General features: G+C 40.0%; 1 protein-coding gene across 1 annotated transcript in view; it reads right to left on the bottom strand.

The window, feature by feature from the left end:
- The window catches only part of DOCK2 (dedicator of cytokinesis 2), a 449,812-nt gene that overhangs the window by 425,381 nt on the left and 6,217 nt on the right, over nucleotides 1–18,214 (bottom strand). Inside the window, exons 3-8 of the mRNA XM_074960680.1 lie at nucleotides 15,109–15,190; nucleotides 9,210–9,345; nucleotides 6,748–6,823; nucleotides 4,078–4,154; nucleotides 3,593–3,718; nucleotides 937–1,061 (exon numbers count right to left, since the gene is read on the bottom strand). Coding sequence (XP_074816781.1) covers nucleotides 937–1,061; nucleotides 3,593–3,718; nucleotides 4,078–4,154; nucleotides 6,748–6,823; nucleotides 9,210–9,345; nucleotides 15,109–15,190 — 622 coding nt within the window. The remainder of the gene's footprint in view (nucleotides 1–936; nucleotides 1,062–3,592; nucleotides 3,719–4,077; nucleotides 4,155–6,747; nucleotides 6,824–9,209; nucleotides 9,346–15,108; nucleotides 15,191–18,214) is intronic.

Here is an 18,214-nt window from a genome sequence, read left to right as displayed (position 1 = left end):
CATCCCCCAACTTGCACTTATGGGTTAAAATCATTACTTGCAGATGCAGGCAACAGAACTTAGAGATCCAAAGCTCTTTGGGGTATCTTTCTCCTTCATTTTCACATGACAGATGTGCACACACACTGCTGGAGGCCACATTTTGATGTTTGGCCCCATAATGAAGATTTGTTGCATCATACATGCATTAACGAGACGTTTGATAAATGTGGGCCAAATTCTCAATTCTGACAGGGTAAGGCTTTTTACCACAGTGAGTTGCTCCAGATTTACATGGTCTTAAGAAATGTCACTGCTTTCACTCTTCTGAATACAGCACAGTTCCAAAAAGAATAGCATAAAGCTCAAAACAAAGTGGAAGAAAATCTTCCTAAACACTGGACATCTATTAAGGTCTTGAGACAAATAAAAAGTTATACAAAAAAGGAAAAAAGAGACACCATGAAAAAACTAGTAAATATTTACATTGCATAGGTACAGACAGACACTCATCCACATTGCTACCTTCCCTAACTCAAGCAGGCTACCCCCACCCAAGAGATAGGAATACAGTCTTCGTGTCCCATTCCTGCATTGGCTGGTTGTATAATGGAGATGGAACATTTAGTTTAACATAGTAATTACATTACTCTTCCAGGAATCCCCATGAGGAAATCTCTAGAGTCACAGTCAATAAGAGCAGATCATCTGTTTGCTCTCTAGTCAGAGATAACAAGTCAGCAAGTGTCTTTTATGGGTTTATGCACATTACGTAAGGCTTTTATTAAATATAACAATTCCAGCATGACAAAACAACTCACTAGAAATAGAACACAAATGTACTGCAGGATATTACATTACAATGTTATTCAAAATTCATGTGAAGTGTAAGGCTTACTTCTAAGATGTGTTTAACATTTTCATGTTTAATGCTAATGGCAAGAGACAAAAACTTACTGGTATCACTTTTCCTTCTTCGTCACAGACACACATGATCACTTCCACATTTCTTTGGGTTGTTTTATTGTACTTATCAAAATCACCCATAGTCAGTGTAACATAAATATCATTTCTTATATCCCCTATGACAGAAATGCGAAAGGTTAAAAAGAATAAAAATATATTACAAAATCAAAGGGAAACCCAAGAGGGTTTTTATAAGTAATAATTATTACTTACATACTCATCTCACTATGCTGAACTATATTAAATGAAGTTAAGTTCATTCTAAAGAAAAGTTTAAAGTGTTCTGCTTTAATATTTTCATTTGATCAGATTTTATAGGATGGTCTGAAACGAGACAAAATGTGTTTCCTAAAAGGGAACTCATCTAACTCTCAGACTGCAGTGACACCTTCTGGTGAGGTGAAGTTAAGATGCTGTTGCTCAATTTGACTAATAAGATATGAAATTCTGTTTTTCCCCCCAAATGGGAGCTTTATAAAACAGCTTTTTTTGTTTTCCTCCTGTGAACAAATTGAGATGTCATCAAAACCATAATGCCACGTACATGCCAGTCTGGATAACCTGAACCAAGAATTTGGCTTTAAACAAACATTTAGTAGCCTGACTTCATACATATTGGTATTTTAACTCGAACAAAAGCATAGTATGAAAGTCAAACAAATAATAAAAGCTGTAAATAATTCCTTATCTACGCAGTGATCATGAAAGCAATTTATGAGAAACATGGTACTTTTAGAATCAGAATCATAGGGTTAGAAGGGACCGCAAGACTCATCTAGTCGGCTCCCCTGCCAAGATACAGGATTTGTTGTGTCTAAACCATCCAACACAGATGGCCATCTAGCCCCTTTTGAAAGCCTCCAGTGAAGGAGCTTCCACAACCTCCCTAGGCAGTCTGTTCTGTTGTCCTGTTGTTCTTACAATTACGAAATTTTTCCTGAGATCTAATCTAAATCTTTACATTGTATAGTTTGAACCCATTGCCTCTTGACCTGCCCTCTGTGGCAAGAGAGAACAACTTTTCTCCATCTTTTTAGGGCAGCCTTTCAAGTATTTGAAGACTGTGATCATATCCCCCCTTAATCTCCTCTTTCCCTTCAGCCTTTGCTCCTGTGGCTTACATTCCATCCCTTTGATCATGTTTGTGGTTCGCCTTGGGATCCTTTCCTTTGGTGACCAAAGTTGGACACAGTACTCTAGCTCAGGCCTAACCAGAGTCGAATAGAGTGGTACTATCACTTCCCATGACTTGCTTGCTATACCCCTGTTAATGCAACCTAAAATTGCATTGCTTTTTTGCAACAGCATCACAATGTTGACTCATGTTGAGGTTGTGTTCCATGACAACTCCCAGATCCTTCTCAGCAGTGCTGCTGCCAAGCCAGTTATCACCCATTCTGTATTGGTGCATTTGGTTTTTCTTCCTTAAGTGTAGCCTTTTTTGAATTTCATTTCGTCATCTATAGCCCAGTTCTCCAATCGATCCATATCCTTTTGAATTTTAGCACTATCCTCCAAAGTGTTGGCAACCCCTCTAGCTTTCTATGAAAATTTGATCAGTATGCTCTCTATTCCTACATCCAGGTCATTAATATAGATGTAAAATAATACTGGACCCAGAACAGATCCCTGTGGAACCCCACTCAAGATCTCCTTCCAGTCAGACATCATTCCATTAACAGTTACTTGTTGTTTGTGGTTGTTTAACCAGTTATGTATCTACTTAACTATAGTTCCACCGAGCTGCATTACTCCAGCTTTCTTATCAGAATGTCATGTGGGGCTGTCTCAAAAGCTTTGCTCAAGTCCAGGTATATGATGTCCACATTTCCCCCTATCCACCAAACCAGTCACCCTATCAAAGAAGCAAATCAAGCTGGTTTGGCATGGATTTGTTCTTCATATATCCATGCTGGCTGCTAATGATCACCCCTTCATCCTTCAGGTATTCACCAATTGAATGTTTTATACATTTCTGTAATAGCTTCCCAGGTATCGAGGTCAGGCTGACTAGTCTATAGTTCCCTGGCTCCTCCTTTTCCCCCCTTTTTGAATATAGGCACTACATTAGCCCTCCTCCTGTCTTCTAGGACCTCCCCTATCATCCATGAATTTGCAAATCTTATTGCCAGTGGCTCAAAGATTTCTTCAACTAATTCCTTCAGCACTCTGGGATGAATAGCATCAGGCCCCACTAACTTGAATTCATTCAAATTAGTCAGAAGATCTGAAATGTTCTTTACTTATCCCAATCTGCATCCCTTCCTCTTTGTCGTCTATGGTAATTTCACTAGTCGTCCAGTCACGTGTTATTTTTTGTGAGAAGACTGAAGCAAAGTATTCATTGAACAGCTCTGCCTTCCTATCATCATCTGTCACCAGCTCACCTTCTCCACTGAGCAGTGGGCCAACACCATCCCTGATCTTTGTCTTCATTTAAGTATTTTTGTTTTAAATGATTTATCCTTACATTTTTCCTAAGTAATTATATTTCACTGATTGATGTAAACTTCTAATATTTAAATTAGAAATCACCCTGAAGTGTACACTGAAGTAAGCTCCAAGCTAAATATTACAGATATTTATACTAGGCTTTACAGTGAAAAGGTGAAACTCTATTTTCAGTGAAGAACAAATCACCTCCTACCTGGCATGATTATTTCAGGGAATCCCAGCTTCCTTGCAACAACTGTTGTCCTGTCAACGAGATGGGGGTAGTCCTTCCTAATCTGAGTCATGTCTCCAACAAGCATTTTCATAGTTACCCACAGACCTATAGACAAAGTGAGAGATTATGTAATTAACTTCTTTGGAGTTTACTTTGAATTAAGTTACCATTTTTCTCTCCTCTAGAGAACTGCTTACAAATGTCACCTTTCCCACCTCCCCAGCCAAAAAGCAGCTACCACTTAAACCGTAACTAAAGCCACTTTTCCCAGTGAGAAGGTGCTTATTATCTAAATAGCCTCTAACTCCCCCACAAAGATTTACATTCATCATTGTCAGCGTCACAGTATATCTAGCCCAATGACTGAAGTGCAGGGACTGATTTGAAACCCAGACTAAAAAAACGTGAAACCAAGATTTATAAATACAATGTATTGTTTTGCTTACATACAAAGACTACTTTACCTTGCCCGCCACTGTCGCCTTTTGAAGCTGTGACTTTTCCTAAGAGACTGTGTAAAGAATCATTCTCTGCAACCACTCTAAAGGAAAATAGAAAAAATTCCCTAGTAAGCACTGAACATACCAAATAATTAAGGAAGCAATAAAGCCAATGCCCTCAGTCATTGTTCTTTACAACTTAATTATTTACCAATCCCCACCACTATGCACTTAGTGATCTTCCCCCCCTCCCCCCCCCCCCAGAGTAGACCAGGCCTAAGATAATCTTGGACCCATGTCCCTTCTGGATGTTAAAGCCCAGTGACCCTATCCAGGCAATTATACCACACTCAGTGTCTTTGTGCCACCCCTTTAGCAACCAGTTCTAAACCGGCTTCAAAATTTAACAACCAGTTCACGCGAACCGGCTCCAGCTCACCACTGCCTATAGGAGAAGGGTACCCATAAATTTCTTAGGGTATGGAAATAAGATTTGGGTATAGTAGATTGGGCCTGAATTACATAGGTCAGGATCCTATAAAATACCTTGTAAGAGAGTTCAGTTCGGTTCTTTGAAGTTCAGCTCTTCTAAGTTCTAAGCTCTATCTATCTATTTTATCATTCTATCAGCTCAGCTTGTGCAGTATAGTATAACTATTCAACATTCCTAAACATTGGGGAAGCCAGCACCATTGCGTAATTGGGCATGCCAGGAGTGAGGCTGGTCCTTCACCTCCTATTACCGGGTCCTCAAGGAAAGGTGTGAGTATGTTAGGTTAAGGTACTTATAATAGAAATGGTACAACCAGGAGTTTTGGAATTCTTTTACTTTTTTGCAGTTATAAGTTTCATTGCATTTCTTATTTTTAATGTTAATTTCAATAAAGGTTTTATCAATTTGGTATTGTCCTCAGTGTACGTGTTCTTGCCAAGCACTCCGAGAATCCTCTCCCGATATAGAACTCTCTGAGTTCTTGAGCTCTGTCGTCTGAATTGGATAAGAACCTATAAATCTTCTGGTAGGATGCAATCAGTGGTGAGCCGTAACAACTAACCCATCAAATTCAGGTCAACAACAGATTGTGCCTTCTTGCAAAATCAAAGGTTTTTGATATGTGTGGTTTCAGAGTAGCAGCCGTGTTAGTCTGTATTCGCAAAAAGAAAAGGAGTACTTGTGGCACCTTAGCGACTAACCCATTTATTTGAGCATAAGCTTTCGTGAGCTACAGCTCACTTCATCGGATGCATAAAGTGGAAAATACAGTGAGGAGATTTATATACACACAAACCATGAAAAAATACACATTGTAAGGAGAGATCACTTAAGATGAGCTATTATCAGCAGGAGAGTGGGGTGGGGGGAGAGAAAACCTTTTGAAGTGATAATCAAGGTCGGCCATTTCCAGCACATTTCCAGGAGTTAACAAGAATGTCTGAGGAACAGTGGGGGCGGGGGGGAGAGGGGAATAAACAAGGGAAAATAGTTTTACTTAGTATAATGACTCAACCACTCCCAGTCTCTATTCAAGCCTAAGTTAATTTGTATCCAATTTGCAAATTAATTCCAATTCAGCAGTCTCTCGTTGGAGTCTGTTTTCGAAGTTTTTTTGTTGAAGGATAGTCACTTTGAGATCAGAAATCGAGTGACCACAGAGATTGAAGTGTTCTCCGACTGGTTTATGAATGTTATAATTCTTGACATCTGATTTGTGTCCATTTATTCTTTTACGTAGAGACTGTCCAGTTTGACCAATGTACATGGCAGAGGGGCACTGCTGTCACATGATGTCATATTGATGATCACATTGGTAGATGTGCAGGTGAATGAGCTTCTGATAGTGTGGCTGATGTGATTAGGCCCTATATGTGTGGTAATCCTAATGGGTTCAATTAGTGCCTTTTCCCAATACAGTTTTCCTCATCAGAAGCCAGAGGTGCATTAGAACCCCCTTCCCTTTTCCTCTACTATCCAGTTCAGGAATGCTTCTTGACACCCAGCTCAAATGACTCAGATAGAATTGTAAAAAAGGGAAGTAGGGCCAATGCTTAAGTGCTTGGCAAACTGGTATATTCTCCACAGAACATACAAACACTTGCAGTATTATGCAGAATGCCATTCAATAACGGTTTCCAATGTGTGCCTATACTTCAGACTCTCTCTCTATTTATGTGTGAGTACCAATTTGAGAGTCAAAGATTGCCTTGCAGTGCAATTGAAATTTGAACTTCCTTTTTCAAAATTCAGTCACCTTTCAACTTGTTCAGTAGCCCAACTTCACAGCTCACTCAAACTCATGAAATATACACAGTATTTACCACCTACAATCATGTCTAGAATGGATTGGTGTACATTCATATACTTTGATTCTGTTTAATAGGTCATAATGCTGGATGAGTGTGGAGTGAAGACATCAGTTTGAATTCATTTATACTTAGCTGATGCCCTATGAAAAACTTCCATGTCTTTGTCACATTTCACGTTAATCTTATTAATATTTTTCACTCATATTCCCATAGAATTACTTGTTTTCTTTTTAGTACTTCAGACTGTACTAACATTGATATTCATATAATGCAATTAAAATCACTTTATCTGTAATAAAGAAAAGATCCATGACAAGCACATTCACATAGCCAGAAATTTTTGCATGTAAAATGAATTGCTGTATTGTAAAAAATAAATTTGACTCTTACGGGTGAAAAGGAATGAAATGCTGCTTCTCTTCATCGCTTTCCGCTTTACCTTTTATGGTATCTGTAATATCCATAACTAGAAAAGTAGAAATAAAATTCATTAATATATAAGAACATGAAAAATTATTCCTCTCTCTCACTAACATTATGCTTCAGGACAGGTATGCATTTTAAGATATGATTTTCAGGGTTATTAGATGGAAAGATATTATACAATGGTATTTCATCAGTTATTGCTAGCAATGTAAAATACAATATATGGTTGATCTTTACCAAAAAAGTTATTTACACTCAATTGGGATGCCATACGTTGTACCTTCCCCAAGGAGATGAAATTCAATATGAATAGACTTGAGGCTAAAGCCTTTGTTAAAACCTAATAAGCTGAACTCTGTGTGTGTACAAGTTTAGAGAGAGAAAGAAAAAGAAAAAAAAAAACCTTTTCCAGGTGCTATGATATAATTTCCATGTAGAAATGGTTTATTTTAATTCCTATTCTCCCATTAACTGTTTCCAAATACCCAATGGCACTGAAGCTTAGTTTTCCAATATGCAAGTTGTCAGATGTACAGTTTTCTATTTCATTCTTCATTGTAATATTGGGGACCAACAAAAATTTCTAATTGTAGTTTTGAAACCTGATGCAGTAGCACCCAGAAAGAATGGACACTTACCCTACGATATTTGCTGTTCTTTGAGTTGTTTTAGTCAGCGTTGATACCACTGTACTTGTGCATGAGCCTCATGGACACAAGGCCAAAAGACTTCATTTAAAAAAAAAAAATCAATGAGCTGTCAGGGTTCCCTCCCCACTCTGAACTCTAGGGTACAGATGTGGGGACCCGCATGAAAGACCCCCTAAGCTTATTTTTACCAGCGTAGGGTAAAACTTCCCCAAGGCACAAACTCTTTGCCCTTGGAGGGTATGCTGCCACCACCAAGTGATTTAACAAAGATTCAGGGAAAGGACCACTTGGAGTTCCTATTCCCCCTAAATATCCCCCCAAGCCCTTACACCCCCTTTCCTGGGGAGGCTTGAGAATAATATCCTAACCAATTGGTTACAAAGTGATCACAGACCCAAACCCCTGGGTCTTAGGACAATATAGAAATCAGTCAGGCTCTTAAAAGAAACAGAACTTTATTAGAAAGAAAAAAGGTAAAAGAAGCACCTCTGTAAAATTAGAAGGGAAGCTAATCTCACAGGGCAATCAGATTTAAAACACAGAGGATTTCCCTCTGGGCAAAAACTTTAAAGTTACAAAAAGAAAACCAGGAATACACCTTCCTCTCAGCACAGAGAAAATCAGAAGCCAAAACAAAAGTAAACGGACGCATTTCCTTGCTAGTACTTACTAATTCTAATGGAGTTGGATTGCTTGCTTTCTTGATCTCTCTCCAGCAAGCACACAGGACAGACAGACAAAAGCCTTCCCCGCCACCCCACCTAGATTTGAAAGTATCTTGTCCCCTTATTGGTCCTTTTGGTCAGGTGCCAGCCAGGTTACCTGAGCTTCTTACCCCTTTACTGGTAAAAGGATATTGTGCCTCTGGCCAGGAGGGATTTTAAGTACTGTATACAGGAAGGCTGTTACCTTCCCTTTATATTTATGACAGAGCATCAGTATGCGTTCTCTCCCTCCTCGTGCTCCCATATGAAGGCATAAAGGGCAATACTTCCTCAGTTCCCTTGTGACTCAAAGCCCACGTTCCAAAAAGCAGGGATGGAGAGCGAGTTGCAGGATCCATACTGACAACATCCTTAAAGAACCATAGTTGCTGCAGAGCATGGGGTTGTGTTCCAGGTCACCTTGGTTAATAGCCATTGATGGACTTCTGCTCCATGAATTTATCTAATTCTTTTTTTTAACCCAGTGATACTTTTGGCCTTCACAGAATCCCCTGGCAAGGAGTTTAACAGATTGACTGTGCATTGTGTGAAATACTTCCTTTTGTTTGTTTTAAAAACCTGCTATCTGTTAACGTGGATGACATGGGATAGATCACTTGATAAATTGCCCTGTTCTGTTCATTCCCTCTGAAGCATCTGACACCAGCCACTGTTGGAAGGAGGATACTAAGCTAGATGGACCATTAATCTGACCCAGTATGGCCATTCTTATGTTCTTAGAGGATATAGTACTCTGCTCCTATTAAGTGTAGACAGGATCAGGCTCTTATATTGTGTGAGATGCTGCAAGCTGCACAGCTCAATATACCACACACACTAGATTCCTGGAGAATTTTTTTCCATCAGTAATTACTACAAATATTTAAACATGCTTTCATTCATGTGTTTAATCAAAGGCATTCTTCCATTTTAAGGTTCATCTTAATGCTTTTTTTCTCTGCCTTTAAGTAATCAAGTTTTTAAATTTTTCATTACAAAAAAAACAATAAATGTAAATGGGCTGTGATTAGAAGCAAATGCTGCAAATAATTTTAAATGAAATGGTTGTCACCTGCCACACCAAACGGCCGTCGCAATCCTTGAGTGCATTTTTTCATATTGCTATCTTTTAGATCCATTCTTCCAACCCGGACTATTTGACAAATCAAATAAACTTTGTCTCGGTTAAGATCTTTGTTTCCAAGATCCTAAAAATAGATGACAAGAGGATTATTAAAATATGGACCACTGACATTCTGCAGCAAATGAAATTTCAACAGGGGCCCTAATTACAATACCAATTGACAAGAAACAGAAAAAGAAACTAAGATATACTCAGGGAAGGAAAGCTATGATTTAACATTGTCCAAACAAAGTTGACATTTTAAATGATACAAAAAGGTAAGGAAAGAGAGGGAGAAAGGCATTTCCACACAGCAAGAGCTACAGGACAGAGTATCCTGATATTATACAAAAGTTGTGAGTATGGGGAAACAGAAGAGGCAGTGCTAGAGAACTGGAAGGAGATAGAGGAAGGATAAAGGAGAGAACCATCTAGAAGTGTTCATTATCATTAGTACAAACAGGAAATCACCCATCCTAATCGCTACTGCAGTGGTTTTCAAACTTCTAGGCTGTATACTCCTCTCCAAGTAACGTAGTCTACTGTATACCCCCATCTGAGATAGGGTCATAATATACCTATGATTAGATTGCCAAGTCTTACGAAATAAATTGCTTTGTTTGCCATTACAGGATTTTTCTCACGCATCCTAGTTTGAAAACCACTAAGCGCCTCCATTAATTCAAAGAGGCTGGCAGTTGTACAACCCATCAAATGCAGCTGCTAACCCAGCACCCTGAATAATATAACATCCCTGCCAGCCTAAAGTTAAGCTAATAACCATCTTCCTCAAGACCTCCACCCCAAAAGCCCAGACAACTAAAGCCTCCTCAAATGTCTGAGCAAATAGATGGGCTCTGCAGCATTCCCTGAAGGTGAGTGAATATGGGCTAATTTCAGACCCAGAGGCACGGGGAGAGTGATCTCAAGTCCCTCTCCTTTCATCTGACAAGACTCAGGACTGAGCATCTCCACTGATCCCAGTTGTGGCAATATTACATGGGGGAGAGGCAGTCCCCAGCAGACAGTCCCCAAAACATTTAGGGTTTTATAGGTCAATAGCAACTCAAACTCTGCCAGAAACAGCAGGCAAACCACACTATTCCTGGAGCATTGGTGTTATATGCTCACGATGCATAATAACCAGTCAAATATTTGCACCATCATCAGTTTGAGTTGATTTAATTTACGATTATGATAAAGCTAACGTATGGCTTAATTTACTACATGCATTTAAGTAGTCAACTCACAATGTTGTAAAGAAGTATTTATCATGGTATTTTGGCCCACATCCAGAGAAACAGCCCAACTGCAATTTGGGAGTTCAGTCAGAAATGGAACGTAGAGTTTCGTTGCTTCTGATGAGATTCACAATCTTTGCAATTTATTCTAATGTTACTGAAAACTAAAAAATTATCCTCACAGCACAGCACAGAACTGCAAGTCAGAAAAGTTTCAGAAACTGTGTAGGATAAGCATCTAAGAGCTTGAAAGCTCATACAAATATCCTGAATCTTCAAGACTGGGGATAGATTGTGAGGACAGACTCAGTCATAAGATTTCTTTCACTTCCACTTACAACAGGAAAGGAGAGGATACAGTTATTGTTTAGTGGTTGCCTGGTAGCAACTAATATCATTAGGATTGCACAAGACTTGAATTAATATCCTTGTTCCCCTGTCTCACACACACAGCAAGTTTTCATGAAGTCATTTTTAGTTTGAGAGTCTCATGTTTTTGGTCCACAGCTAACATTTTGAAGTAAAATCTCTTCAGCCATTTTTCAGTTCAAAAAAGTGGGAAAAAATATCCACTTTCTTTTTCCTTCTCCAAACGTGACACCCCCAATTTACCAATCACTGGATGGAAACTCCACATGTAACCAGTTCCAATTTAGAAGTACATCCAAGGCAAGTTGGGGAAAAAAATTGGGACGGGAGTTGGGAATGTATACCCAACTGAAAATAAAATCATTAAGCACAGTCAGTGTTGTCAGCAAAGTTTTCTGCCTTCCCAAAAAGGCCAGCTCCCTTTATGACATCACGCTAATCATCAGAACTTTCTAGTCTAGAAAGCTCAGGGGTGGACTGGGCTTCCATAAATCAGGGGTTATTTGCATGAGCAATAATATGTCATTTTAATGCAGTCAAATCATGGCCTTAGCATCAGAAACAAGGAGAACACTACAAGAATGGAAAAGCTACAGGTCCCATAATTTTAGGAGATCTTGGCCATTCTTTCTGCTCCCTAGAAATTTCTTGCATTGAAATAGTTTAATTCTGTGTCTAACTTTTTCTGTTGTCAACTAGTAAGGCTAAGTTTTAGCAGGGTATTTTTAGTAAACAAAAATTCACATCCTGTGACCCATCAATGGCTTTTATTATAAATACCCCTACTAAAACTTAGCTGCTCCTGGGGTCCTGAGGTGCTGCTGCTTTGGGGGACCCCGGGGTGCCAATAGCTGGCCCCTGCTCCAACGGCTGAGGCTGACTGCTCAGGGCCAGCTGCGGAAGTCCTGGAAAGTCACAGCATCCGTGACTTCTGTGACAAACTCTCAGCCTTAGCAATAGGTTTCAGAGTAGCAGCTGTGTTAGTCTGTATTCGCAAAAAGAAAAGGAGTACTTGTGGCACCTTAGAGACAAACAAATTTAGTTGAGCATAAGCTTTCGTGAGCTACAGCTCACTTCATCGGATGCATTCAGTGGAAATAATACATCAGCCTTCGTGTAAACTGATGTGCTGCTGCCTTTTTAACCCAGCCTGCAGAAGGCTGCCCTCTAGCTTACACTAGCAGAAGCTCAAGTCAGAACTCACCATGCCCCCATCTGTGATCAGTTAATTAAGTCTGAACTCTGACCCTTCTCCCAGTCAACTAACCTTCATGAGAAGCCAAATTCAAAATCTAACAGGGAACATTTAAAATATCAGAAAAAGGCAAATTTCTTTTCTTCCCCTTCCCTCTTCTTCTTGAAATTAAAAAACACCAATGTATGTAATGTTAAGGCTGTGTAATTAAAATAAGTCACAAAATGCTGAAGTACAGCAACATATACTCATCCATGTTGTGCACCATATTTATTTATTTATTTATATATGTCATGGTACACTTTCAAATTAACTCAAGATAAATATTTCTGCTTAATTTAGCTTAACTATCTCAATACTTGTACTTGATTTGGCTTATGCAACTTCATCTCACAAATAGGGCATTCAGGCATTTATTTATATCGCACCATCAGTGCCCAACACACTTCCAACACAAAGCTCTTATACATGGTGATACCATCTCATTCTCAGGAAAATGCTGCACAGGGCAACATTGAGAGGAAAGAGGAGGAGATATTTCACAGTTCTGTGGGAAACGGTATGTTAAAATGAGTTTCAAAGAAAGGACAAAAAGGGTATTCAGGTTTCCCTCAACTTCAGTGAGCTTTGGATCAGGCCCCTGTTGTACATGAAATTGGAGACTTTTCCAAATAATGCACAGACCTGAGAATGAGACGAGACAAAAGATATCCATATATTTTTTCAGCAATGTCCAGCATTGCTAACACCAGTGATTCTAAATAAAATGGTGAGGGCGTTGGCAATCTACTCACCCAAGAGCTAGTGCTGCAAAAGCTCCTGAATCTAAAAGATATTCTTTATTGTAGACAGGGCTAAAGGCATCAGTCAGAGAGGCTATCATAGATTAAGTAGGGATATAGTACAAAGATTTAAATGTATATGAGAAGGAAGATTTTGCTCTGGTTCAACTGAGCTTTTAAGCACATTCATCATCACTCCCATAACCGCATTGGTTGTTGGGGTACCATCATTGATGAGCAACCAATTGTCTCCACCCTTGACAATTGTGTGTCAGTGCTTGAGTCTCTGCAACGTCCATTCGTGTCCATTCTTTTATGTTGTCAATCCATCTCTTCTTCTTTTTCCCTGTACTGTCCCTTGGAGGATGCTCTTGGATAGGCCAGATGATCTTGTTACATGACCATACCACTTCAGCTTGCGCTTGTTCACTGTCATCAGGAGGTCTTCATATGACCCAGTACATTGGGTGATGTTGCGGACCTCTTCATTAGTGACGTGGTTTAAGTATCTTCTCTCCTACCTATATTTTCCATTCAAGTTTTGCCTTAAGGGTCCACGTCTTGTGTGCATACAGAAGTTTCAGTTTGGAAGTTCTTATTTCTCCAAAATGGCTTTAGCTTTGCCACTGCTGCTGCTGTTTGCGCAGTTCTTGCCAGAATTTCTGCCTTTGATCTTTCATCAGTGAAATACTTGAACTGTTTCACTGTCTCCAGCTCTTGTCGACTGACAGTGATACGTTTCAGGGCGGTAGCCAAGTTAGTCTGTATCAGCAAAAACAACGAGGAGTCCTTGTGGCACCTTAGAGACTAAGAAATTTATTTGGGCATAAGCTTTCATGGGCTAAAACCCAGTTCATCAAATGCAAAACCACTTTCCTGTTGTGCCATTGATGAGAACTGCACTGCTGGCCTTGGAATACAGTTGTTTAATGGTTGGAATAAGCTTACAACCAACATTGTACTTCATGGTTGCCCAGAGAGCTTCATGCCATACTCTGTCAAACGCCTTCTTGAAGTTAATAAAGACATGGTAGATGTCTTGCTGGTGTTGTAAGTACTTCTCACATAGAACATGAAAGTTGAAAATCTGTTCTGTGCTGCTTCTTCCAGCATGAAAGCCAGCTTGTTTTTCAGCGATAATATTCTCCGCTTGTGTTTTCAATATGACTTTCAACATCACTTTAAGCACATTAAGCCCCACTAAAGTTAATCATGTGTACTTAACCCCAGTTTCACTCAGCAAACTTTAAGTCCAGCTTCAAGTTATGATGCTGAGAATTAGGGTTTGAGTAGCAGCTCTTTCAATAGACTAGAGACACACTTGGAAGAGACATTATAGAGCCTCAAAATTATCTGGTTCTAAAAGAAAAAAATTTTCAGAAATTCTCTCCTACCACAACTATATCATCCACCACTTTTTTTCACCTCTGAGTATTTATGGACATTATGTAGTTTACACCCTTAACATTACACTGAAAATAATTTACGAATATATGCATGGTTGTTTATCATTTTTAATAAGTTCCCATTAACCGTGTAAGGAGAATTTCCAAATATGAAGGATCTTCCAAGGTTCCTCAGGTTCATTTGATTGGGGAAACTAAGTCACTATGTTGGTTAGATAATTTTTTCATTAATATTCAGTGACACTGATTTAGTGAGGTCTTCATCTCTTTATATATTTATGGCATGAATCACTGGTTACTGTTCTGCAATATGAATGCCTGATAGATATCTACATCCCCCTGCTTATTATACAACATCTGCCTACAGGTTTAGTACTGAAATTCTACTAGATTTTGATATTTGCATCAGTAATGGTATGAACATTAACTTTTGCCAAATAATTTGACAAATCAGAGACATGAATAAATACCAAACAGCTTCATCTAAATAATTTCTATCTGTCCTACTATGCCATTCATATACCCTTTTGCTCATCTAACCATAAGCAGAGTGCACAAACATCCTCCATCTTAAAATTATTACTTGTAATGAGCCAATTTAATTGGACTTGAAGTGAAAATCATTTAAGTAGTAAGACCGGTTAATCAAACATGATATAGTAGGGAGGTGAACTCAGATCCAAACAGAGTTAGTTTGCAAATGCTCCTCTCCATTTAATTACTCAGACTAACTTCCTTTCTGAGGTCATTCAAGCCTTCCCCCAAACACACAAAAAATTCTGGGAGTGACCATCAGAAATGAGAATCCTATTTGCAAATTCAAAATCTAGTCAAATATGAAAAATGTTTACTCACAGTGAACACCACTTTCAGATTGTTGAGCATATCAATCTCCTTTGGAAAACCTTTACTCCCCCATCTCACCAAGTAATTCTCACTGTTTAAAGACAGAAAGAAATAATTTGTTAATGTCATTTAACAAAATTCTTCACCATGTGTCATTAAGTACTGTAGTACTGCTTAATACAAAACACATAAGAGAATACCATACAGTACCACATCTTTAGATTCATTATTCATGATTTGACCATTTCCCTCACTCTTCGCATTGTTCCAGTCACTGAACATTTTTTCCTAAGTACACATCCCAAAGAAAATATTGTGTTGCCATTTTTGTGCCCAAAAACAGGGATCCAAAATCATTTTAAAACACTAAGCAAAAAAAATTCCATTTCTATTGTATCTGAGTAAATATGAAACATCATCAGCCCCATTATCATCCATTTTTAATATTTTGTTTTTGACTATTTGAATGTATAGGCTTAAAACACAGAAGACTTAATCATTTGTCAAAATATGTTGTAGGTTTATGTTTACAAGTCCGGCTCCTGCACATGTGCAGAAAAGTAACCAGTATCTCTCACTTCTTGCAACAATGCATGAATGAAAAACAATTAGAAGCCCAATCCATCACAGTACATCCACCAACCTCCCAAGATTGCATAAGCGCAGATGGAAATATCCAAAGGAAAGCACCTCTCATTTGAAAGCCAAAACAAAGAAATGAACTTCATCTTCCATGGAGTAAGTCTACCTCAACAAAGTAATTATGATTACTTTTTTTTTTTAAAACCACCTCAAATTACCCTTCAGAATGAACTACCAAGAGAAGTGGTCAAGCCTGACTGTAAAAACCTCTAAAGGAGGAGATTCCACCACCTCCCTAGGTAACCCATTCCAGTGCTTCACCACTCTCCTAGTGAAAAAGTTTTTCCTACTATCCAACCTAAACCTCCCCCACTGCAACTTGAGACCATTACTCCTCATTCTGTCATCTGGTACCACCGAGAACAGACTAGATCTATCCTCTTTTGAACCCCCTTTCAGGTAGTTGAAAGCAGCTATCAAACCCCGCCCCCCATTCTTCTCTTCCGCAGACTAAATCTCGGTTCCATCAGCTTCTCCTCATAAGTCATGTGCTCCAGCCCCCTAATCATTTTTGTTGCCCTCCGCTGGATGCTTTCCAATTTTTCCACATCCTTCTTGTAGTGTGGGGCCCAAAACTGGACACAGTACTCCAGATGAGGCCTCACCAATATCGAATAGAGGGGAATGATCACGTCCCTGCTGGCAATGCCCCTACTTATACAGCCCAAAATGTGGGTAGCCTTCTTGGCAACAAGGGCACACTGTTGACTCATATCCAGCTTCTCGTCCACTGTAATCCCCACGTCCTTTTCTGCAGAACTGCTGCCTAGCCGCTCGGTCCCTAGTCTGTAGCAGTGCATGGGATTCTTCTGTCCTAAGTGCAGGACTCTGCACTTACCCTTGTTGAACCTCATCAGGTTTCTTTTGGCCCAATCCTCTAATTTGTCTAGGTCCCTCTGTATCCTATCCCTATCGTCCAGTGTATCTACCACTCCTCCCAGTTTAGTGTCATCTGCAAACTTGCTGAGGGTGCAATCCACGCCATTCTCCAGATCATTAAAAGAAGATATTCAACAAAATTGGCCCCATGACCGACCCTTGGGGCACTCCGCTTGATACCGGCTGCCAACTAGACATGGAGCCATTGATCACTACCCATTGAGCCTGACGATCCAGCCAGCTTTCTATCCACCTTATAGTCCATTCATCCAGCCCATACTTCTTTAACTTACTGGCCAGAATACTGCGGGAGACCATATCAAAAGCTTTGCTAAAGTCAAGGAATAACATGTCCACTGCTTTTCCCTCATCCACAGAACCAGTTATCTCATCATAGAAGGCAATTAGATTAGTCAGGCACGACTTTCCCTTGGTGAATCCATGCTGACTCTTCCTGATCACTTTCCTCTCCTCTAAAGGAATCAATTCTGAAGCACTGAGGACCTGCTCCATGATTTTTCCAGGGACTGAGGTGAGGCTGACTGGCCTGTAGTTCCCCTGATCCTCCTTCTTCCCTTTTTTAAAGATGGGCACTACATTAGCCTTTTTCCAGTCGTCCGGGACCTCCCCTGATCGCCATAGGTTTTCAAAGATAATGGCCAAAGGCTCTGCAATCACATCAGCCAACTCCTTTAGCACCCTCAGATGCAGTGCATCCGGCCCCATGGACTTGTGCTTATCCAGCTTTTCTAAATACAGTAACTTCTCGATTAACATTGTAGTTATATTCCTGAAAAATGCGACTTTAAGCAAAATGATGTTACTTTCCCATAAGAATTAATGTAAATAAGGGGGGTTAGGTTCCAGGGAAAAAAATGTCACCACACAAAAAAGTATACACACACACACATATATATACACACACACACAGTAGAAGTTTTAAACAAACAGTTGAATACTATATACAGCAATGATGATTGTGAAGTTGAGGTGGTGAAGTTAGTGTGTGGAAGAGGATGGGATATTTCCCAGGGAATGCCTTACTGCTAAATGATGAACTAGTACTCGGGTGAGCCTCACGGGTTAACACATTGTTGTTAATGTAGCCTCACACACGACAAGGCAGCACGAATGGAGGGAGGGGAGACAGCATGGCAGACAGAGACACACAACATGTGTGTGTTGGGGTGGGGGGGGGAAGAGAGAGAGAGAGAGAGAGAGATGTGCATTGCCCCTTTAAGTATGCTGACCCAACTAAGTACGTTGCCTTTAAAAAGATCAGGAAGTTGAGACAGCAGCTGTGGGCTCCATCCTGAGCCCTGCCCTGTCTCCACCCTCCTCTGTATGGAGAAGGGGTAAGCTGGGGCAGGAGCAGTGGGGAGGGGGACACCCTGACATTAGCCCCCTTCCCACCCCCACCCCCACACAGCAAGCAGGAGGCTCCCAGGAGCCGCTCCAAGGCAGAGGGCAGGAGCAGCACATGGCAGTGCAGGGAGGGACAGCTGAACTGCTGGCAATTGGTAGCCTGCTGGGTGGCTGCTGCACAGGGAACTTAGGGGAGCGTGGAGCTGATTGGGGGCTGCCAGTCCACCCT

This window comes from Natator depressus, chromosome 8 (assembly GCF_965152275.1).
Source record: "Natator depressus isolate rNatDep1 chromosome 8, rNatDep2.hap1, whole genome shotgun sequence".
Classification (NCBI taxonomy): domain Eukaryota; kingdom Metazoa; phylum Chordata; order Testudines; family Cheloniidae; genus Natator; species Natator depressus.
The sequence above is the reverse complement of the archived record's forward strand: the minus strand, read 5'-3'. Positions and strand labels throughout refer to the sequence as shown.